Source organism: Taudactylus pleione, unplaced genomic scaffold (genome assembly GCF_031769625.1).
Source record: "Taudactylus pleione unplaced genomic scaffold, aTauple2 ptg000073l, whole genome shotgun sequence".
Taxonomy (NCBI): Eukaryota; Metazoa; Chordata; class Amphibia; order Anura; family Myobatrachidae; genus Taudactylus; species Taudactylus pleione.
In genome coordinates this window covers 7,134,166-7,158,668 of record NW_028284475.1, presented here as the reverse complement: position 1 = coordinate 7,158,668, position 24,503 = coordinate 7,134,166, and the positions used below count along the sequence as shown (strand labels likewise).

The 24,503-nt window shown below is 46.3% G+C and overlaps 1 protein-coding gene across 1 annotated transcript; it reads right to left on the bottom strand.

The window, feature by feature from the left end:
* Window positions 1–9,816: 9,816 nt before the first annotated feature.
* Window positions 9,817–19,724, bottom strand: LOC148532602 (cathepsin S-like). Its single transcript, XM_088467731.1, has 7 exons — window positions 19,593–19,724; window positions 19,363–19,485; window positions 18,544–18,699; window positions 16,079–16,300; window positions 15,778–15,943; window positions 12,192–12,297; window positions 9,817–9,916 (listed from the first exon to the last, which is right to left on the bottom strand). The coding sequence occupies exons 1-7, from the start codon at window positions 19,722–19,724 to the stop codon at window positions 9,817–9,819; spliced, it is 1,005 nt and encodes a 334-aa protein (XP_088323857.1).
* Window positions 19,725–24,503: the final 4,779 nt, after the last annotated feature.

Sequence of the window (24,503 nt, the reverse complement as noted above, 5' to 3'; positions counted from 1 at the left end):
TGAGTGTGACCAGGCTCCATGTCTGCGCTGCTGGACTAATCAGCAGGGCGCTGGCATAGAGGGTCCCAGGATCACCCAGCACAATAACTTTTTTTCTTTCCCCATCTGCGCTGCGTGCTGAAGAACAGTATGTGAGGAGCCTGCCCACGTGGCTACATTAAGGAGCAGCAAAGAGAAGATTCAGGTAATTGGTGGTGGGGGGAGGGGTAACACAAACAGGCTGCTGCTGCAGAGAAATTGGGGAGGGGGAGACACAGGCTGCTGCAGTGCTATGGGGAGGTGCGGTGGGGGTTCTGAAATATAATAATAATCATGGCGTGGTGTTTGGCAACGACAAATTACTGTCTTGTTCCGATTGACAAAAATCCTACTCTCGGCCCTGGTTATGAAGAGAGACTATTGCACACCCTCTTTCCAGTACTTCCTTTCATCAGCGCAGTGCGATTTGTAGAGATTTTATGGCCAACGTGTGCACGAGTACAGTTTTGCAGGTGAGGTGAGCAAAATTGTCATAAATTGTTCCTTTATGTAGTTGCCTCTTTCTACATCTAGCTGTTAAATTCCACATGGGCTCAGTACTTTCCCCAACCACACCGAATACCTATCCTCCAACATGACCCGTTCTATTAGGTACAAAACACTATGCTCCTGGACTTCCCACCCAATGTATGATTGCAGTCACCTAGGTAATAGATGAGACTGGTGTTTCAGCACAGGTGTCTGCAATCATAAATTAAGAGGGTCTGCGAATAGCCGAGTGAATTGAACGTTATCGTCCCGGCTGTTTTCATAGGCTATCAATTTTTGTGAAATTAAAACTCGGAAATACGGTGTGCAACTCAATTTCTTCAAAACATTACAGCAACTTTGTTCATGTGTAGTGGTGTGGTTGCTGGTTGGGGTAAGACTGGGAGCACTTAAGGCCAAAATTCCGCCGGCAACACGTGCAAACTTTTTGAGCCAACTACGGTGAATCCAGTAAATATTTTGTGGAACAGTTTGGAAAATGTTGCTCATCTCTAGTGATTTGCATTCTCTTCTGTAGCAGGATCACCACTATTTGCTCTATTTGTAGTATGTTTACCATGTCCATGTGGTAAGCATCATTATGTATTGCAGCAATATCTAATATGCCTGTGCTACTTAATGTTCTTGTCTCCTCGGCAAGGGCCTTCTCCTGGTAACCGGCAGCCTAACTTTCCCGGCAAAGGCTTACAGTAATATCTGCATGTGGTCCGTAGCTTGACCAGGGACCCTCCCTGACTTTACTGGTCCCCCATTGTCAGGAATAGCTGACGCCAAACTTTTCACTGCTTGTTAAATACAGGTTGTTGCCCTCATAGAGGACAGTAAGTAACGCAAAATATGTTAGGAGAGATTTCTCTAGTATAAACCTTTTGCTAATTTAAGAGAAGCCTTTTCTCCAGTGAAAAAACTTCAGAACAACAAAAAATTGAATAAATACATATATATATATATATATATATATATATACTGTATATAAATTTATGTGAAATAAGTGACCAAAAGCTGGTCTCAGGAGATAGTCCTAGTAATGTGATAAGTTTTGTACAAATCTGGTAAAACAGTCCTTTATTGGTATTAGGGTGATTGCAGTCTGCTATAAAGCCCCGATCCGTAATTCAGGAATGGGATGTGTGAGAAAATAAGGAAGACAGCGCCATCTAGTGTAGCATTTTCAGTAGTCAGTGCTCTACACACACACACACACACAGGACATTTATTCAGAGCTGGAAATAAATGTGATTTGCAGCTTTTTTTTGGCCACCACTTGCACGTTTTATTGTGCACCTGCGCTTCTTTATACACTCTTCATCTGCTTTCCGCTGCAAACGTGACTTGCAATTGTGTACAGCGTAAGGGTATGTGGATGCGGGTAGTGAGTGTGCAGATCATGTGACCAAAGAGCGGTGAGCGTGGGTGTGTAATATGGCCACAGAACAGAAACAATGACCTGGAGGGTTTGACTTGGGGGTGCTATAACCCCTGGTGTAAGCTGCACGTGGATGATGACGGAAGACTGCGTCTGATTGGACGAAAATGTCTCACGCACACCCATTGATGCAAATACATTAAAACGGCTACAAAACTCTGTAAGAAGTAAGAATACAAAGATTTACCCAAATAAAGTACATTGCATACCCTGTTGGCTTTATACATGTTTATAAGTCTTGTAGTAAAACATACATTGACACCCATGGGAATAGCGAATGCCATCTTGAGAAGGTTTTTGTCACTTGTTACATAGATTCAGGCAACTGACCCCATAGAGGTCAATGGGGAGCAGCCTGCAAAATAAGTTATCACCGAAGAAATAACCTTTTGATAAATTGAGAGAAGCTAAGATAAGCCATGTCTCCGGCAAATATAGATCCCTGTATGTTGTCTTTATAGAAAATGTATCATATCATTTTTATGGGGAGGTGGGAAATGGCACCTGAGAAAACCCTGCGACAAGCCCTGATGTGAGTGCTGCCCCCTGTAAGATATCTAGACAGTCTGGACTCACCCTTATCACATCCTTCCGAATTTAAAACCGGAACATTTGATCCAACCAAACCACACCTGCTCTCCTTCTTAGCCTTGGCCACTGGAGAGTAATTATAGCCATAGCTTTCATGGAGGCTGCTACAGGAACTGGTTACATTGAAGGCTGTTTGGGATGTGGGCTGCAAGGGAGGGGGGTGTGTGTGTTATGTTTAGGGGTAGGGTTATTGTTAGTATACTTACTTGCGGGTGTCTGGCATGTAACCCAATCGGGATGTCAGCACCGGGATCCTGAACGTCGGCACCCCGTACCCAACCCGGCTGTCCATAGATAGTCACTCTGTTCTCAAGAGCAACTACTGTGGCATACTTCTACAGTCAGTGGCCTCTAGTAGGGGGAATGAGGTGCTCTGTGTATGATTTTGTCATAAGGTGCATACACACTAGACGATATGCTCCCTGAGCGATATCGTCTAGTGTGTCCCCGGCAGGCTGTGCTCAATGTCGTTCATGACATTGAGCACAGCCGCTGAACGATATCATTAGCGATATCGTTCAGCGCCGGGCTCTCTCACCCATTCCCTGACATGCAGCAACCTGACGAGGTCGTCAGGTTGGCCTGCATGTCAGCCCGATGAACGAGGATGACGAACGACCCGCGGGAACGCGCGTCGTCGTCATCGTTCATCTTTTTTGTGTTAAAAATGGACGATAAAGTGGACGACTGAACGATAACGATATCGTTATCGTTCAGTCGTCCACTTTAATCGCCCAGTGTGTACGCACCATTAGTGCTGCACCATAAGCCAGAAAGAGAAGACGTTAAAAAGTTGTTTGTTTTTAGATTTTGAAAATAAAAGTGTGGAGAAAAGTTGTTTTTAATAATAACAATAATAATAATAATATTATCATCATCGTGTCCTTCTCGTGCAGTTTTACCGTTGGAACAATTTTAGAAAAAGTACAAAGTTCTTCTTGTGTACCTACAGGATCGTTTTGAGACCACTACTTGACTGTCAAATGGGAAACATTGGGACCCTGTCAACATTCGGAATGTCATCATGCATACCACTTTGACATTCTTGTGTTGGCATACTGAACCGGTGAATACGTATACCACACCCGGTTACTACACGAAGCACACCTTGGGAACTATTTATGAATGTGAATTTTTTACAATTCCCCCTGTAATTGGTGATTACATATACTGCCACAACGATGCTTGTTACATAGGCTTACCCGTGTTTTGGAAGGGGACACTATCTGCAGCGAAACCAGACAAATGAATGCCAGTCGCTGTTACCGCTAGTACTAACATGCAATCTACGCAGCACTCCTGTAACGTATAGGGTAACACCCTATTGCTGGAGAAAACACTCATTTTCACAGACCATAAGGGGTATATTTACTAAAGTGTGGGTTTATAGAAGCAGAAGTGTTGCCCATAGCAACCACTCAGATTGTACTTATTTATTTCGCACCTTCTAAAAGATAATAGCTAGAATCTGATTGGTTGCTATGGGCAACATCTCCACTTCTATAAACCCACACTTTAGTAATTATACAACTAAGAATTGTAACCAGTTGATAAATATGTGCATGTTCTGTGTAAATAAAACATAGTATACACTGATGCATTCCATATACAATAATTTGGAGATGGGAAGGTATCAGGATACAGGATCACAGTAGAAGGGACAGAGGACCTCATTCAGACCCGGCCGCAAGCGTTGCGCGCTCGCAACCGGGTTGATGTTTTGGTCTTGTGCATGCGCAGCGGCCGCACTGCGTGTGCACAAGCCCCGGAGCGAGAGAGAAACTCCCTCGCTCCGGAGCTCACTACAAAAGGGCCAGCTGTCAATGTTGATCGACAGCTCGGCCCGTTTTGTAGGGGGGGCAGGGGGGGGGGTGGTTTCACAAACGGAGGCGGTCCTTAAGGAACGCCTACCGTTTTGTGGGCGGTCGCACTGACGTCAGTGGGGAGCTTCCTGCTCGATCAGAGCAGGAAGCTCCCTGGGGCATGCGGTTGCCGAGACCCAACCTTAGAGTCTCGTCGCAAGCCCCGATGGTCTTGACCATCGCGGCCATCAACCCGGTCGGTTGCTAAGCTGTGGGTGGTAACCCACAGCTTAAGCTAGCGACCAGGAGGCCGCACTAGAAAAAGCAAGCGGCCACCCTCATTCAGAGCGAGCTGTCGCTTCTTGCGACCGCCTCTGAATGAGGGCCAGACTGCCTGAGGAGAGGAAGGGTGTCAGGGAGAGGGATCCCAGGCATGGGATAGGGGGCCAGATGAGAGCGAATGGGTGACAGGGTTCTGAATGCCAGGGGATGGCACAAGGTGCCAGGTGAGAGGTGTACTGTAGAGTAACAGGGTTCTGAATGCCAGAGCACAGGGTGCCAGGTGAGAGATGGAAGGATGTCAGAGAAAACAATCCCAGTGGATGGGACAGGCTGCCGGGTGATGGAGGAAGGGTGTCAAGGTTGTGGGTGCCAGGGTAGAGGGTTTGGAGTCATCTTGCTGAGGCTGAGGTTTTATTACATATACTGTATACTTAATTTATTATATATGTGCATCCTGTGCCATGCTTGTGCGTAGGTCTTAAACCCTGCCAGGTGTGGTCTCTCATACTCTGCAATTGTTAACCATCCATAGGCAGCGGGCACACTACCAGGCGGCCTCTGGTCTCAACAGACAATCTGGATCAGTCTACACATGGTGGCTCCCGTGAGGCCAGGGCTGGGGGGGAACCCATAGCTAGCCCATATAAAAGAACCCTTATTAGATTCAGGGAGGGAATAAAAGTGTAGGAGCAGCGTTGTTGTTGGCGCAGAAGTGGAGATTGCCAATGCGGTGTAATGACTGCGGTTGGGATAGGGACAGGGTGGTGAGAATTGGCCGGAAGGGATCCGATAAACCTCCACAAACGTTGCTACTTTGTGCACCTGCGAACGGCAGCTTAGTCCCAATTGTATAAATGGTTACTATGTGCCTGTGTGGGGACAGTAGTGTGTTTAGGCTGCATTGCGGTGAACCCAATGGGAACTGTTATATTGTATGTGTTGCATCTTTTTAGACAAGAGGACGGTGCGACACTCGCTCACTGCTCGCCTAGGTGTTTTATTGATCTACGTCAAGCATTACTATTGCACAACCTTAAATGATGTTCAACACAAAGAGAGACAACAATAAAAAAAAAGTTTATTAAGAAATGATCGAACAACAAAGCGTGTTTTTCTCTTTTCCTAAGGTGCAAAACCAATTGTTGGCCGAGATACGTACAGAACATAGCAGAAATCTCTCGTCTCGCGTTCATTTTTACGGGAGCTGACTGCATAAATCATGTGACTGGAAGATCCGCAATCATGTGACCAGAATGTGTACTCTGTAACTTGTCTTTAGACCTTAAGCAACATCTGTTTTCCATTGTAGAAATAATCACATGATTTCCTGTCAGCAGACAGCAGCCTGGATAGAGCAGTGAATAACTAGGACACATTTTACTATGAACAGCAAAAAAAACACCCACAAATTAAGTAAACATGTTATCCTTTCTATTTAAGGATTTTCAAAGAGACTTTTTCCAGGTTCTGCTGTGTACATTATACTGTATGGAGCAGAATCACAAAAAATTGGTCGGAAAGGTTCCACAATCAAAATGTGGACAGTGAGAACGGGGGCAGTGAGGTGGAACCCGTAATGCATACCTAATAATAACGCAGTTTAAAGCATTTTTACAACGTTGTCTTTATAACTTCAAACTTGATCCTTTTACCAGGTATGCTGGGAGTTGTAGTTTTGCTATGGCTGGAGATGCACAGGTTATTCAAGCAGTGTACTTGTAGCTTTACTAAATCTCAGATAAAAGTCTTACCTGCTTTTTATGTGTTGATTGTATGCCGGGAGCGTATCTTGTGTGTTTTTCACTGCACATACCCCGCAACTGAGAGCACAACTAAAGGTGACCCACAGTGGTATGGATTGTAAATGCATCACTACATGCGACCGAAGAGGCATAACTGGTTTCACAAGTATCTTTTGCACCAAGTGTAGGCTGGTGCGAGTGTGCACTGATGAGGGTGGCTAGTAGCAAATTAAGGCCCTGATTCAGAGCCGGACACTCTGACAGAGCGCTCGCTCTGAATCAGGGCCGTCCCTGCTCCTTTTTGGAGCGGCCTCCTGGCCACTCGTATAGCTGTGGGTGACCAGCCACAGCTATAGCGAGCAGCCAAAATGATGGTCACGATGGTCAAGACCATCGCGACCATCGGGCATGCGACGAGACCCTGCGGTAGGGTCTCGCTGCCGCAAGTCCTGGAGTGCTTTTGGCTCTATCAGAGCCGAAAGCACTCCCACTGACTTCACTAGTGAGGTCAGTGGGGCCGGCCCCAGACGGTAAACGCCTCCGTCTGGGCAGCAACACCCACCAAAGGGGGCGTGCTGTCACTCACCATCGACAGCACGCCCCCTTTGGAGCGAGACCCATACCGACGGCTTGGCCGTCGTTATTCGGGTCTCGCGCATGCGCACGACGGAGCCGGGTCCGTCGTGCACTTGGGCAACATCGACCCACTTGCGAGCGCTGAGTGCTCGCGAGCGGGTCTGAATCAGGCCCTAAGTGTGCAGGTAGGGGGTGGAGCAGAGTAAGAGAAGTCCAACTCTGTATCAGGAACTTTTCCCATTGTCTTGGTTGCAGCAGAACATGGTTGTGTTGTATTGGTTACTGCACACATTGGGCCTGAGACTGAAGCAGATGCAGCTCCTTATACAGCCACAATTAGTGACTTTTAGCAAGCGAATTTGCGCATTTTTGTGCATCTCCTGTAGATGCTGACAGATCTCGGCCTGATCTCTGTTGGCATGAAACATCTGCCTCCCCTCTCCTATAAGTCCTACACTGGCTCCCCTTCCCTTTCAGAGCCCAATTCAAGTTATTCGCACTCACTAATACCCCTTTTATACCAAAGTCCCGGGTCTGACTCGGGATTTGGGACAGGTCCCTTTTACACCACGGCACGGTACAGTTCACACCGTAGCCGGGTCAGCACTGACCCGGCTATTCCAGCGCAGGTGAGCAGCGCTCCTTCCTCTCCCCGACCCTCTTATCTCACTCCGCAGCGGTCCAGATGCAAAGAGGGTGGATGGGCTGCAGTGCTCCATGCTGGTCTTCCCGGCCCTGGTTGCAGTGGAAGCTTTAAGATGATGTCATCTCCAAGTGCCACTGAAACAGGCCAATCAGGCAGCATGTGGCACGATCCGGGTCATCGTGACCCGGACCGCGCCGTTTGCACTGCAGAGTGACGTGGGGACGACCCGTGGTCAACCCTGCAAACTACCAGAGTTGGATCCCCGGGTCCCTGGACCTGGGTGTATCCATTTACACAGACAAAAATCCCGGGTTGATGCGTGTTCACGTGCATCAACCTGAGACTTTCAGGTCGGTGTAAAAGGGGTTTTACAAAGCCCTCACCCAATCCTCTCCCATTTACATCTCTGACCTCATCTCTCTTCACACTCCTACTCGCTTCATTCCACAAATGCACGAAGCCTCTTCTGCCCACTGATTACTTCCACTCCCACCTCCCAGATTTTGCCTGTGATGCTCCCTACCTTAGGAATTTTCTCCTCTCCACCTCTCTACTAAACTTCAAAAGGGCTCTCAAAACTCACCTCTTTAGCAAAGCCTTCCAGCAATCACCCTAACCCACTGCCCCATGCTCCTTCCTCACTGTCTATCCCATCTGCGTCTGTCCTTCTCCTTTAGGGGGTCCATTGATCATCACTTAATTTCTACAAAAGCAGCGAAAATTTAAATATCCACCTACGTTTGTAGTAATTAGGGATCTGGGCTATTCATTACAAAGGTAACGCAGGAGATATCACGGATATCTCCTGCTTACCTTTTAGCCTGATCTGTCCCTAAACACTAGTATGGGGACCTAAATTCATCAAGCTCCGAAAATAGAATATTTTGACGGCAAGAGTATTCACCACCTTCAAAAGGCGTTTGTTCCCACACTCCCGCTGGTTGCAAAGAGGGATCCTTTCGGATGGGGCATGTGCAGAGCAGATAAATGAAAAGACTGCCTGTGGGGACTAGTCAGGGACACCGTGTTAACGCAACCGCTGCCCCTGAATGGATCTTTCCTGAACAGCAGGGAAAAATTAAGTTAAAAAATGGTAATAATCGGGACAATAATGACAGAAAATATTTGAGCCAGTATCATGTTTATTGCTGAATAGACCAGAATATACTTTAGTTATGAAACGTAGATACCCTTTAAGAATGCCTTCAAAAAGATCTAATACATGAATCAGCTAAAGGAATGCATCTGTAATGCAATATTGTGCATAACGCCAAATGTACTGTATTAACGTGAGGTCACCATGAATGGGAGAGTCACATCTGTTTGCATTTTCAAAATAGTGGCAACCATACCCATATAGAGTATATTTTGTGAATAAAGACCACCCTGTATATTGAATGTTGATGAAGCCGTGCAGCAATGAAAATCAGACACTAAATGGCGCTATAACTTAGCAGAAAGACAAAGCACAGTTCACCCTTCTCTGCAGTACACAGTATAATTGAACAGTTTCTGTTTAGTCCTAGTTTAATGCCAGCATTCCACCTCAGACAGCGGGTAACACAAGTACACATGAAGACTATTATCTACCAGTCCTTACTGGCCAAATTCTCTCTATAATAAAAGCAGCTAGAAATGACATTTAAAACCAAGAGCCCCTTACCCCTACAGAGCGCTGAGTATCTGTTGTTCAGATAAAACCTTCTTCTATAAACCCGCATTTAAGTAAATATACCCTTAGAGCTGAACCCAGTGATCGCTTGTCCAATTGGGATCATAGGGATCTACAGACTTTCATATTTAAAAAGTAAAAAAAAGTGGAGAGATGTCAAATCTAATTATTCGTTATACTTGGGTGACTGCAGACATCTCCCATTGCCCCTGAATCAGTTATGTAGGAATAACTCACAGCAATTCTGGTTGAGCCACCAGCATTTGCCACAAGATGACACCCCCTAAAATTGGGAATGTATACAAGGAACAAACCAATAAATCTATTTAAAAACATAGAAGCCACATAACAGGAATCAGAGATTACTTCATACTTCATACAGGCTAGATAAAGCAGGAAATGAATTTGTGTGTACTAGTCAGAAAAGAACAACGTGAGTAGTCAGTGACTTTTATTATCCATGTCATTGACAGTACTGTGTGCAGAATCAATATTATATCATTTGCCAGAAAACCTTAGAACAGCTGTTGCAGGGTTAGGGACAGATGCCTTTAAATCACTGGATAGGAGGCAAAGTTTGCAATTCCGCAGTGGTTATAGTGGTTTCTGGCCATCTTAATGTAACCTTGTTCGCCAAAGGATGGTCCCCAGCTGTAATAAAATATAAATGGCATTATTATATCCTCCTAGGTCAATTGTACATGGTCAACCTCTTATACCGCTCTCAGAAACATAACTGGGCCGCAAGTTGTTATAGTAAAGGGCATCACTGCTGCCATCTGCTGTTGTACTAGTCACTACCACGCCCAGCGCACCCATTCTAGGCACCCTCTAAGTTACATGCAGGTGCCATGGGGCAGCAACGCTGCCACCCACAGGACCCTGTGCTTTGTGTGGCGGCACCACTCGCACACTCCTAGTTACGGTCCTGGTTCTACCTGATCTAATAAATCTAAGAACTGATTAAGCTGTACCACATGTGGACTAACCACCAGAGCCGTAACTAGGGTTGTATGTCTGCACACAGCGCAGGGTTCTGTGGGCGGCCCCGTCACTGCCCCACGGCCCTTGCTTCTGGCTAGCAGGGTGCTTGGAACAGCACCCTGCAGCCAGCATCGCTGTGGCAGTGCCGCCTAGAGCGTCCTTTGATCACTAGAGGCAGGCACCCTGCCGTAATTTCAGCTGTCTGTAGTGTCTTCAAGACGTTCTGGGCACTGCACAAAGGGGCTGGGGGCGATTACCATGGTCGGGGCCTCTGGTGTGTGTGGAATTCCAGGGTGTTATGGGGGAAGGGGATCTGGGATTGCAGCAGGTGGTCTATGCTTCAAAAGTTCAGTGCTTTATTATTAGATATCAGTGTTACTAGTATAGCTGTACAAATGACTACTGGCATATTGCTGTGCATTCTACCTACAGTACTACTACTTGGCATAGATCAGGGCCTATTAGTACAGCTGGAGGAAGTGTATTCTGTCAGTCTCTATTACAGCTGTTGCATCAGACTTGTCCCATGGAACATATGTACACTTCCTGCAAATGATGCTGGGCTGGTGTAAATAATACAGCGGGTCTGTCTTCTTTAAACATGTGACCTCTGGCTGTGAAATCTGTCAGATCACATGTACAGGAACTGTGATGTCATGGTTACTGTACAACACTGAAACTCATTTACAAAGTGCATGGACCCCCCCCACCCCTACCATTTAAATTTTCATGTTCTGCAAATTTAACTCTCGTTTTTGAATTGCTCTGCAAAATTGAGTGTCCCTTTTCCATACTAAGTTGCAGGCAGCTCCGTATGTGGCTGCATCCAGCGAATATTATCAAACTGCGCATGGACTAGTTGTGTTTTCGGGGGTTTCACGGGCATGTGACCAGAGTTGCGTCGCAGCATAGGGTAAGACCCGATACTAGCAATGATGAAGTGCGACTGCGGACGTAAAAACATAAGATTACCATTAGCACAATATCTCCATTCCGTATGCGAATGTATATGGAGCTGTGTACGACTCAGAATGAGGCCCTATGTGAGGAACACTACATGTCACCCTTTGCCAGGCGCACATTTACGCTCCTTCATAAACACCCCCATTTTGCTATGCAAGCTCTTGTGCAAACTGAGGGGCACAGCACCACCAAAGAGTATTCTGTGCTACATCTTGGCCTTTTGTGTGTCCTCAATGAGGCTCATAACAATCTAGAGCACCACGAGCAAAGAGCAGGCACTATGAGCTGCAGCTTCTGTCTGGTTCATAAACTGTCCAGTGGTGGCTTACAGAGACCGCAAGCCACCAGCACCAAAGGAGAAATTCTGAATCCGCTATTTAATAAAAAAAAAAATTAGCCTTTTTTTAAAAAAAAAAAAAAAAAACTTGTGATGCGCCACCCTTCAAAGGCGTCAGTGACTGCATGTTAGGCCCCTGAAATCTAGCAGGTTGCCCACCACTGACTAATTTCCTTTCAGCGAGTTGTATATTGCAGTGTTGTCCAAACTCGGTACTCAAGACACCCTAACAGTCCAGGTATTAACTATATTGATACTTAAACACAGGTAACTTAATGAGTCTCTCAGTGAGTCCAAATTAACCATCTGCGCTCAACCATGGACATCCTTAAAACATGGACTGTTAGGGTGCATTGAGGACCAAGTTTGGGAAACCCTGGTATACTGTTTTTAGGGGTCTACTAATAAAGCTGGCTTTTTGGCCACATACTCAGCACTTCCTCCTGTTTAGCAAAAGGGATACTGCAGCGGAATCACTAATTTCTCTTGCGGCCCCTGTATTGTCACAGATTACTGCGTCCCCCAAGACGGCACTTGCCGCACGACACATCGGCTGGGTACACATTGTTAAGTGTGTACCCAGCATAAGAGCCGATAGAGCCTTCTAACGTAAATACAAACATTAAAAATTCTGCACTTCACCTGTTTTTAACAAGCCAATACTCTATTCCATCTTCAGCACCGTAGCCAATTACTAGAGCAGCGTGGTTAGTTTGGGCACTGGAGCACAGCGGATCATAGTATACACCTGTAATCAGAAATAAATAATGTTATTATTGGTACTTATTTCAAATGTAACAAATTAATTGTCACTTCAATGGAATATACTGCACAGAATGTTTTTAAATGGACATTGTATAGAAAAGGATTATTGGTAAAACGTGTATACATAGGCGGGATCTCCTCACACAAGATTTATACAGCGCTTTACACACGCCGGACAGAGGCAGGGAACAACATGAAATCAAGTACTGGTACCTCCTGCGAGACTGGGGCTTATCATGATGGTTCATTATAAAATACCTGTCACAATAAGCCCCGTCCCATTAAGTCTGTGTATTACTTTGATATTACAGTGACTACCACCTATGGAAAAAAAAAATTACTAATGCAGTTTTTCCTGCCGCAACAGAATACCAGGAAGGGGTGTTGTGTGAGTGGGAGGAGCAATAATAAGCCACAATCTATAGAATGCCAGGAAGGGGTGTTGTGTGAGTGGGAGGAGCAATAATAAGCCACAATCTATAGAATACAAGGAAGGGGTGTTGTGTGAGTGGGAGGAGCAATAATAAGCCACAATCTATAGAATACCAGGAAGGGGTGTTGTGTGAGTGGGAGGAGCAATAATAAGCCACAATCTATAGAATACCAGGAAGGGGTGTTGTGTGAGTGGGAGGAGCAATAATAAGCCACAATCTATAGAATACCAGGAAGGGGTGTTGTGTGAGTGGGAGGAGCAATAATAAGCCACAATCTATAGAATACCAGGAAGGGGTGTTGTGTGAGTGGGAGGAGCAATAATAAGCCACAATCTATAGGATACCAGGAAGGGGTGTTGTGTGAGTGGGAGGAGCTATAATAAGCCACAATCTATAGAATACCAGGAAGGGGTGTTGTGTGAGTGGGAGGAGCAATAATAAGCCACAATCTATAGAATACCAGGAAGGGGTGTTGTGTGAGTGGGAGGAGCGATAATAAGCCACAATCAACAGAATACCAGGAAGGGGTGTTGTGTGAGTGGGAGGAGCAATAATAAGCCACAATCAACAGAATACCAGGAAGGGGTGTTGTGTGAGTGGGAGGAGCAATAATAAGCCACAATCTATAGAATACCAGGAAGGGGTGTTGTGTGAGTGGGAGGAGCAATAATAAGACACAATCTATAGAATACCAGGAAGGGGTGTTGTGTGAGTGGGAAGAGCAATAATAAGACACAATCTATAGAATACCAGGAAGGGGTGTTGTGTGAGTGGGAGGAGCAATAATAAGCCACAATCTATAGAATACCAGGAAGGGGTGTTGTGTGAGTGGGAGGAGCAATAATAAGCCACAATCTATAGAATACCAGGAAGGGGTGTTGTGTGAGTGGGAGGAGCAATAATAAGCCACAATCTATAGAATACCAGGAAGGGGTGTTGTGTGAGTGGGAGGAGCAATAATAAGCCACAATCTATAGAATACCAGGAAGGGGTGTTGTGTGAGTGGGAGGAGCAATAATAAGACACAATCTATAGACCCAGGAAGGGGTGTTGTGTGAGTGGGAGGAGCAATAATAAGCCACAATCTATAGAATACCAGGAGGGGTGTTGTGTGAGTGGGAGGAGCAATAATAAGCCACAATCTACAGTATACCAGGAAGGGGTGTTGTGTGAGTGGGAGGAGCAATAATAAGCCACAATCTACAGAAGCAGAATAACAGCTGCCTGAGTGCGGGATAATCTGTTATTCATGTGACTGCTTCAGCTTATCAATTCGCAAGGGACCTGGTTCAGAGCCGCATGCTCCAGCGTCTATTGGTGGTCGCCTGTCTGCGAGTTTATGCAAATGACCTACAAACTCTTTCCCTTGTCCAAATGTGCAAGGACTGAGACACCCACATTTAGCGCCCGCTGTAATACAGAATGGTGCGTCCTTATATTCCACCATTGGTCGCAGCATCGAAACTTGCACCCACCCCGTGGCAGGTGCAGTGTCTCTGTCTGACCATCACCTCCTATGCTTGCATCTGAGAACGCAGCCATTTGCATCGAAACGCCCGCGACACTCCCATAATACGGACCATATTTGCGTACACTAGTTGTCAGCGCCCAGGAACGCCAATAACTTTTCTAACACATTTCTGATACCCTCTCAGTCGATCACACCATGCGCTTTAGGTGTCAGAAATTTCTGCACATGCGCAAAAAAAAAAATGCTTATCTACATGATCATTGGCTCTGAGACAGGTCTAAGAGGTAACAGGTGTGCTCTACTGACTACACCTAGCTGAGAGATAAAAAAAAGTGTTGGTGCAGAATTACTTGCTTCCATACGTATGCTAATTATATTTATAGAAAACAAAAAGCAAAAGTATATTCATAATTGCCTACTCTCCGAGCAAGGTGCGGGAGGCTCCTGATTTTTCACGGAGCGGAGATAAAAAAAAAAAAGTAGTGAAGTATGTTCCTTTGAATAATGAACAAACTAATATTTTATCTTTAACAAGATGTTGTCCTCGGTGTTGCATAATGACATTGTGAATATCGATAAGCATAACATTGTCATCTCATGTTAGGCTGCTGTTAGGGTTAAGGTTAGGCTGCGTTGAGGGTTAGAGTTACATTCACAATGTTGACATTCAGTCAATGTCGATATAACGTCCATGTTGACATTCTGATGTCGACAGTTTGTACCACACCTCCCTATTCCACTCCTGTCCCTCAGTCTCTCTCTCTCCTGCCCCTGAGTCTGTCTCTCTTTCCCTCTGTCTTTCACTCTCCTCATCCCTTTCTATTTATCTATTTATTATTACTCTTGAACATTCCCTTCTCCTCTATGAGCCTGTGCCTTCATTTCCCAGTTGCTGCACCATCACCAAAGTGTCATTGGGGGAGTGCACATGGGTGACCAGTGCGTCTGTCGTGCATGGCTTGCAGAGGTGTGCATGTGTGCGCCTTTTGTGGTTTTTCACTACAGTAGGAGTTTGAAGGTGGCGATGAAGCACCATATATGTATTTGCGGTGCGGGTGGGCAGGATGAGCGAGTCATTTTTATTTTATTGAATCTCGGTGGCATGTGCGCACCCCAGACGTGATGCCATCATTTTTAACAGAACTTAATTTTATTATAGATTTTTAAAGTCAGATATTGGTCACTGCCATATTCCAGTGAGAGTCTGTCCCAAATCCCAAGTCACTGACTTGGATAAATAAACCACTCCAGCTAGTAGCCAAGTGTACACACTCCATCAGATAACAAGTACTCAATCTATGATGTGAATAGATGCTTCTCATATAGGGGGGGAACGTATCAAACCTTAAAGAGTGGAGAAGTTGCCCATAGCAGCCGATCAGCTGATTGGTTGCTATGGACAAATTCTACACTTGTCCACTTTCCACTGTATAGAAGGCTTGATACATTTCCCATATAATTTATCTCTATATGTGCACAGAGCAATGCTAGTAGAAATATAGAGAGAGAGATCCCTGTCAGTGAATGGGATGATAGAGGCGCGTCACGTTCTACTTACCTTTCTTGTACAAGTAGAATGATTTGCGGCTGGCATCAATGGCCACACACACTGGGCCCACCCTCCCCACAACTTGCTTCATCTCATGCTCATCTCCATATGGGACCCGTTTGTAGCCGGTAATGCGGACAGCCTTATTAGTGTGATTGAAGTGGCACGTTCCATCCTAGTAACAAGATAATCCCATAGGCTGTTACTATATTGTCCACTTCCTACTTGCTCCCCTGATGAAGATGCTTAATATGACACACCCACAATGTCCCATATACATGTCCTCCCCATCACTGTTGTCTGTGCTTACCTTTCCTTCATATGGGTAGCTGCTGTCAAGTTCTATGCTGTTCTGGATGATATATCTGTACGCAGCCACAATGAATCCCCCTTCACATCCATTGTTTCCATAGGAGCGGGAACAGTCCACCAGGTTCTGAGCACTGTAAGACTCCAGCTTGCCTTTCCTGAGTTTCACCTGGCACTCCAGCGCCCCCACGCTGCTGAACGCCCAACTGCAACTGCAGTGTCCCTGGAAGAGATCATTCCATGCCAGGATGCCATCACCACACAGAAAATGACTGGACATGAGCTCCAGGAGCAATGACACCAATCACACACAGGTCTACCTGGTATCTCTGTACCGAATACCCAGGTAAGTAAAAAAAATGTTTGCCCCACCCAGAGGTGGATTTAAGATTAGGAACAGGATCAGCCGAACATGAAAGGTGGCTTTTTCTGTGCAATGCATTATACATGTTTGACATACATCTTACAGATAGGACACATATAAATAGAAGAAATAGCAGAAAATTCAGTGTAAGATAGGACATTGGGGTTGTACAGGGTCAAACTTTTTATAAAAAAAAAAAAAGAACAGAAAAATGGACTGAGGTAATGAGAAAAGACAACTGATGTTGATTTATTTGAAGAGACACCACTGTATTCTGCTCGGTGTTATTAGAACGTTCTGTATAAATTAGGGACGGTCATCAAACCATTAACGGTTAGTTTACCATCGATGGCCTGACGCAGATGGCAAATAGTTTTAGTTTTACAGTGGGAGTCCGATGCCGGCCGCAGTCTGCTCATGCATAATCAGAGGGTTGATGGTCGAATAATCGATGGTTTCCTCCTGATGGTACAAAAGCATTGACCCTCATTCTTTAACCTCCCGATGTCTATCCCTGGTATAAAAAATGAGTTGCGTCAAGGGACGAGGATTTTGAGTGCCGAATCTGCTGTATTAAATGTATTTCTTTTATTTATTTTAGAGATGCCTAATAGCAATTGTGTATTTTGCAAGCAAAACAATGGCTAAAAGAAAACAGGGGCATAACTGAGCGCATAAGCTGCCGAACCGGGGCTGCGTACAGATCTGCACACAGGCGGAAATATGTTGTGTGCGTTTTCTTTTTGTGCATAAATTACGCCTAATACACTATAAACTCTGGGTCTCATTCAGACCCGCTCGCGAGCGCAGGACGCTCGCAAGCGGGTCGATGGTACCCAAATGCGCATGCGCACGACGGAGGGAGCTCCGTTGTGTGCATCCGCGAGACTCGGCAAGCGACGGGTTAGCCGTTGCTCGGGGTCTCGCACCAAAGGGGGCGTGCTGTCGATGGGGAGTGACAGCACGCCCCCTTTGGTGGGCGTGCCGGGGGCGTGGCTGCCAGACGTAGGCGTTCCCATGGGAACGCCTACCGTCTGGGTCCGGCCCCACTGACATCACTAGTGATGTCAGTGGGAGTGATTTTGGCTCTGATAGAGCCAAAATCACTCCAGGGCTTGCGGCAGCGAGACCCTACCGCAGGGTCTCGTCGCAAGCCCGATGGTCGCGATGGTCTTGACCATCGCGACCATCATCATGGACGCTCGCATAAGCTGTGGGTGGTAACCCACAGCTATGCGAGCGTCCAAGAGGCCGCTCCAAGTTTAGGTAGGAGGGCCCTGATTCAGAGCGAGCGCTCTGGTCAGAGCGTCCGGCTCTGAATCAGGCCCTCTGCCATAGGCTGGTGCAAGTGTGGATGGTGCAGGCGACGGTGCGCCAGTGGTGGATTGCTCAGTACCGCCGGCGGTGTTGCAGCGTGCACGGGCATTGAAAGTGGGCATCTCAGGGCACGATAGTAAACAAGGAGTGGGCTGAAACTAGCATATGCATATTATCGCCACCACGGCAAATAAAAAACACTACTGCATGCATCTCTGAATCAGACCGTATATTGCATATATGTTTAGCTAGTATTCCCTCTAGTTAATAGAAGTCACTTACTTTATACTTTTTAAGGTTAGTCAATAATAAAATATAGGGAAAAAGATTTTTAGAAATCAAAAAGTGACAAATTTCTTATAAAAAATAAAATAATAGTTGTCAACTATGATTTGAGTATTATGTATAAATCTTTAAAAATCAATTTGGGATGTGTCTGGCTAAATTCCAGCTTCCAAAACTACATGAATTGTGCCAGCGTTACAATATGTTAGAACATTACATTTACATGGTCGTTCTGGTTTATTGATCATTAAATTATTATTTGTTAGTGCTATAAGGTAACATATAGTTTTATTATTTGTGTATTAAGTACTTGTAAATTCACATGAAACTAATTTTACATAAACATCAGATACACAGCTATACAATCCAGAAGAATATACTAGTGGGAAGTCAGGGAAGAATGGAGGAGGAGGAAGAGAAGGATCGGGGCTAAGAGGGGCCACTCTAGGTATGGCGATGTCCATCATGGGTCAGTCACCTCAGCCCTAACTCGCACCTACCTGATCTTTCACATCCGTCACGCAGTTTTGATCTCTCCAGTCTATTGACTCTGTTACCTTGGACTTTAACACATCTTCTGGCAAACCCGTAGCATTGGCCAAGGACGGGTCCATGTGTTGGGAGCCCGCCATTGCTGAGGACACTTCCTCACCTGTCTGAAGGACAAAGAGATCTTGAGCCAACACATAAAAGGCTTATTTACAACTCCTGAGCAAAATGTGATTCTGCCAATCACAACCGATCAATTATTTATTAATTGATATGTATTTAGTTATATAGGGCCGACATATTATGTAGCGCTGTACAGAGAATATATAAAATTACCGAAAACTGTTGCTGCCTTTTGGGGCACACAGCCTAAATTTGCCAGCTCATAAATTCACATTGTGGGAGGAAACCGAACCCCTCGGAGGAACCCACAAACACGAGGAAAACATACAAATGGCCCCGGTATTGTAAGTCTGCAATGCTAATCTCCTAACCCCATGCCCAATATCTGTATAGGGCACATTAGCCTAATGAAAACAATATGACTATAAAATATAATTATTCTATATTGAAATTGCTTATTTGCTACAAGAAATCAGCAGAAAAATTCTTGCCTAAGAATAGCCGTATAAAAAAAAAAAGAAAAGTTTTACATATTTGAATAGTGAAATCTTTATGCTGCTGGTTTATTATTTGGTTTGTAAGTGAAACCATAGTATACTTTATCCTTCAGTTATGCTCACCTATGAAAATCTAATTTTTACTGGTCCATATGTACATTCAACAATAGGGTTCCCTAATATGTTCCACCACAAATAGCGTGTTCTCACCAGATCTCCCAGGTGGTTCATCCCAACTTCATAGGACTGGAGACCCAACGAGTACTCCAGGTTGTGGACCATGATAAACTTTAAATTATCCTCCCATATCACACGTCGGGTTAGTTCATCTTCCTGTAAAATCAAGGGACAGCCAGTATTGACATAACATCTGCTACTTCAGGTGGCAAAGGAGAATATATTTATATATGCACTAATATTCAGTTTTAGGTCACACAAACCTTGTTGTTATATATTTTCTGGTGAGTTTTAGCCCACAGCTGCCAGTGGTTGTCTAAACTGGCATCAGGACTGCAGTAAGCAGACATCACAGCAGCCAGAAGACCCGCAAGATAGATACCAAGAGCGCCCATTGTCTACACAAATATACAAATTATTCTACTACCTGGAAGAATAGATTCTGTACGGTACACACACGTCAGTAAAGACTCAGGCAAAAAAAAAAAAACATAAAACAACGCAACGTGCATAGCATAAAAAATAAACAATGTTTAAATAATCTTGCAGTTTTATCCATCGTGTGTTGTAATTATGACCTGGACAAACACTTTTGGCAACCAGTGAAATGTATCAAAAATAATCTATGTAACACGTCTGGAGACAGGATAATTAAATAAGAAAGACGGACAGTGGCGGAGAGCGATGGTTTTGGCCAGACACTTGCAAAGGAATCGGCCAGGAGCTTAGTACAGAAAGAAAAAGTTAATGTATGAATTATCGACTAACGCAAAGACAAATCGACTCGTAAGGAAACATACTACCAGACCAGTAGAGGGTGAATTTCCGCCGACAGGAGATTTTGGATTCCTCTAAGGGGGCTAATGGCACCACCATCACTATTAAATGAGATTTAGAGGGTGGAGCTTTCACAGACTTCCCACCAACCTATTATGAAGATCTGGGTACACGCCAAATGCAACTCGCAATGTTGTATGTTTCACATGCCAAAAATCTTTTCTAAGGAGACCCATTGCTCGTCACGCCTGGCAGCTATTCCATTAACAAAACACTTAAGATATTTGACATTTTAGTTTCTTCTTATCAAAGTTAAGAGTTGGAAAAAATTGGGAGGAGAGCAATGGCCCAATGCTGCTCCTGTTGCCAACAATGAGGATGGTACTGAGACATATAGTTCTTCTTGTGGTCCTGCAGATTATGAAAGTACCGGTGCTTAGGCCGATCATAGAGCAACTCTGCGGCAATTTGCAGAGGAAACACGCAGCAATTTTCACCACTTGACCACTAGAGAAAAGAAAGTAGTAAACCACTTTATCCATTAGGGCTTGATAAATTAGGGGAGATGGTAATGTTTTGACTCAGGGGAAAAAAAAAAATTAAATTACATTGCTTTGGTGCTAAATCGCCACCTACATAGGCGGCTCCCTATACATGATGTTAGGCTTCTCCGGCATGGTAGTCATTGTTATGACTAGATATGTCAAATACATCTTGACCTAGGGCTGAGGTGATCAGAGTACCACCCCTGTACTTGTTACAGACAATTTACTATATTGATGGAAGTGGGAATTGGACACATGGAGACCTTTATCAGAGGTGTATAGTGTGAGAAAGAAAAAGTGTCCTAGGGGGACAAATATGTAAATTCAGCCCCCAATCTATCCAGACTCCAGTCCCTTCATTAGTGAAAGAAACCTTTCTACTGCAGGATCCATAGGGTATCCACAGGGATACCTTATGGTATAGGTGATGGCTCTGCCGTTGGGCACCACATAGTTAAACTTTCGGTCCCATGATGCACCGGGGCCTCCTCTCCTATACCCCGCCCCCAGGCCAAGGCATCCTCAGTTTCGTGGGTGCCCGGCGGCCGGAGATCGGGTCACCACACGGGGGCTGCTCTGACAGCCCCTGAAGAACTTCAAGAGTGGCTACACGGACAGTCCAGTGGACGTCCGTGATACCACTCCGACACCCCGCCGGCGCCAACCACCGGTACTGATCCGGGGAACTCGGCGGGCCCATGGGGGGTCCAGCTAGCAGGGAACCCCCAGGGGGCCTGGGACTGTGGCCGGACTGCCACTGAACCTCTTGGATAGGGGGCTGGAGTGGCGCGGAATCGCGCTCCAGCATCCTAGAGGTTAAATGCATGCCAGGGGAGCGCGCTTCCCTGTTCAGCACAGGCGGTGCCTTCCCCGCTGCACACAAACCGCTTTTCTCATTGAGTTCAGCGGGCTGTCCCAGCATTACTCTCCTGGGCCCGCCCACTCTCCGGCGGCCATTTTTTGTGTGCAATACGCTGGTCTCTACACGCGGTGCGGTGCCTGGGCCCCCCTGCATACCTCTCCTCCATAGGTCAGTGTATGCTGCGCTTTTTCCTTGTAGACATAGATCTATTGGTTGATAATAGCGCTATCGTGCAGGCTGTTTTCTGCTTTGTGTGTGACTTATGCTAGCGCTTTGTGTCGGATTTCTACGCTCAGACATTTTACTAATCTTCCTCCCTTTAACCCTCTCAGTACCAGTACTGTCAGGGAGGGAATTACCTCACAGTCAGCAGGATTTACAGTGCGGTGGGTCACACTGTTTATGACGATTCCCCACAATTTGGCACCCCTCCCCCAATCGCATACACTAAATGTAATGTAGATATGGGTGAGAGTGTTGTGTTTCAGGAGGTCTTAGGTACATCTTGCTATGCCCTTTCCTGTACTCCAACTATGCCAGTGGTATCACTCCCAGGGGCTCAGGACCCGTGGGCTTCCCTGGCCCAGGCGTTAAATAATTTGGTGGATCGGTTGTTAGCCCCTCCGGTGTTCCCACCAATGGGGTTCCAGCAACAGGCGGTCATCCCGTCCCCTGTTATGGGGGTTTCGGGACTCAGATCCCCCTGCGGAACCTGTCTAGGTGAATTCGCTGTCCGCTACGGTGCAGAACCTGACGGACACGTTACATGATCCTTCGTCTAGGCCTGCTAAGAGACTGTTTTTGTCACATCTCATCACACAGTATAATGATGCTGTTGACATATCTTCTGATGTAGGTGACTCGGACATAGTTTCCACTTCCTTGGGAGTGGACTCAGACAAGTCTGCAATATTTATTCCAGGTCTAATTCGGGGCCATGCTAAATCATGGACGACGGCCTGCCTGCAGTTACACCTTTGTATGCTTATTTTAAGCAAGTTAAAGGTAAGGTTGCTATTTTTCCCCTATCTGGCCAGTTGGTGGATCATTTAGAGGAAGCGTGACAGTCTCATGGGAAAAGATTTCAATCTCCAAAACGGCTGGCTTATGCATACCCTTTTGCAGATAATTATTTGACTAAATGGGAGTCTCCCCCCACCCAGGTGGATTCTCATGTGACTCGTTTAGTGAAGAGTGCAACTCTGCCTACGCCGTCCATGTCATCTCTGACTGATGCCACGGACCGTAGGGTGGAGGTGTGTCTCAAGTCCATTTGCTCCATTGCCCAAGGTGCCTCCTGACTGGCCATGGCCGTCTGCTGGGTGGCCCGGGCCATGGAGAGTTGGGCGGATGCTCTGGAGGCGTTTTTTCCTCCAGAGGCTTCCAGTGCAGATCGTACTGGTGGGCAACCTCCGAGATTTAGCTGTGTACATTAACAAAGCAGCTTTGGATATTGGCCTACTTACATCAAGGATTTCCGCAGCATCAGTTTCTGCTCGTCGCTCCTTGTGGTTGCGGTCTGGGAGAGCGGATGCTGAATCCAAGAAGGGATTAGCATGCTTACCTTATAATGGTAAGGTTCTGTTTGGCCCTGATTTGGACGGCAGCCATATCTGCTTGTCTTCCGTCTTCTCCAGCCCCATCTGGGCCAGGGACCCCGTCCTTTTGGCCTTCTCGTCCCAAGGGTAAGCCTAGGGTCAGTCCTTTCTGAGGCCCTCCGGGACCAAAAAAGTTGCTTAACCCAGGAAACAGGGTTGGAGCACTAGGCGTCCAGCCTCCAAGCTGGACGGCAAACCCTCAGCCTGACGGAACAGGCCTCCCCTAGGGGGACCCCAGGGTGGGAGGCCGAGTTCTACAATATGCCCAGTGCTGGTGTCTGACCATAGCAGACACTTGAGTAAGGGAAGTGGTCTCTCGGGGGTACGCCCTCTCCTGCTGTAGCAGGCCTCCCCAGCAATTCTTCACTAAGGGTTTCCCCTCAGACACGCTCTATGTTCCAATCAGGGGTCATAGTTCGGTCCCGTTTCCTCAAAGGGGGACGGGTATTATTCCAACCTCTTTCTGGTACAGAAACCAAACTGTTCCTACCGTGCTATTCTCAACCTAAAGTCCCTAAACAAGTTTCTCAGGGTACCCCGAGTCATGGAAACCCTACGTTCCATTATTTTGGCCATGGAACCTGGGGAATTTGTGGTGTTGCTGGATTTTCAGGATGCTTACCTCCATATCCCAATTGCAGCAACTCATCAACGGTGTCTCCAATTTGCTGTGTTGGATCACCATTACCGGTTTCAAGCTCTACCGTTTGGCCTCCCTACGGCACCGCGGGTGTTTACCGAGGTAATGGTGACCCACCGGCGCTTACAGTGGGTTCGCCTACTACCTTACCTGGACGACCTTCTCCTATTGGCTGGGTCTCCAGAGGTGTTTTGCTGCCATCTGCAACTGAAGATATCTGTGTTGCAGGCTCACGGCTTGCTGATCAATTGGAAGAAGTCCTCCCTCATCCCATCCGAGAGAGGGCTATGTCTGGGTGCGCTGTTGGACTCTCTTCAACAGAGGATCTTCCTGACGGAAGAGACGATCTCTGTGTTACAGACAAGGATTCGCACTTGTCTCCAGTGTCGCCGAGTGTCCATTCACTCGGCGATGAGATTACTGGGCTCCATGGTGTCGACATTCGACATGGTGGAATATGCCCAGTTCCACTCCAGGCCCCTGCAGAGGTTGCTTCTCTCCAGGGGGACAGATTGCCCGGTCGAATAAGGACCAGAGGTGCGCCCGTCTCTGACCTGGTGGTTACAGACAGAGCATCTAAACAAGGGACGGCCATTTTGGATTCCGAACTAGGTCCTACTGACGACGGACGCCTGTCTCCGGGGTTGGGGCACAGTGACTGGTCCACACGTGCTTCAGAGACAGTGGACCGTAGAATCGAACCTTCCAATCAACATACTGGAACTTTGGGCGGTGTTCTGAGCCCCACAACA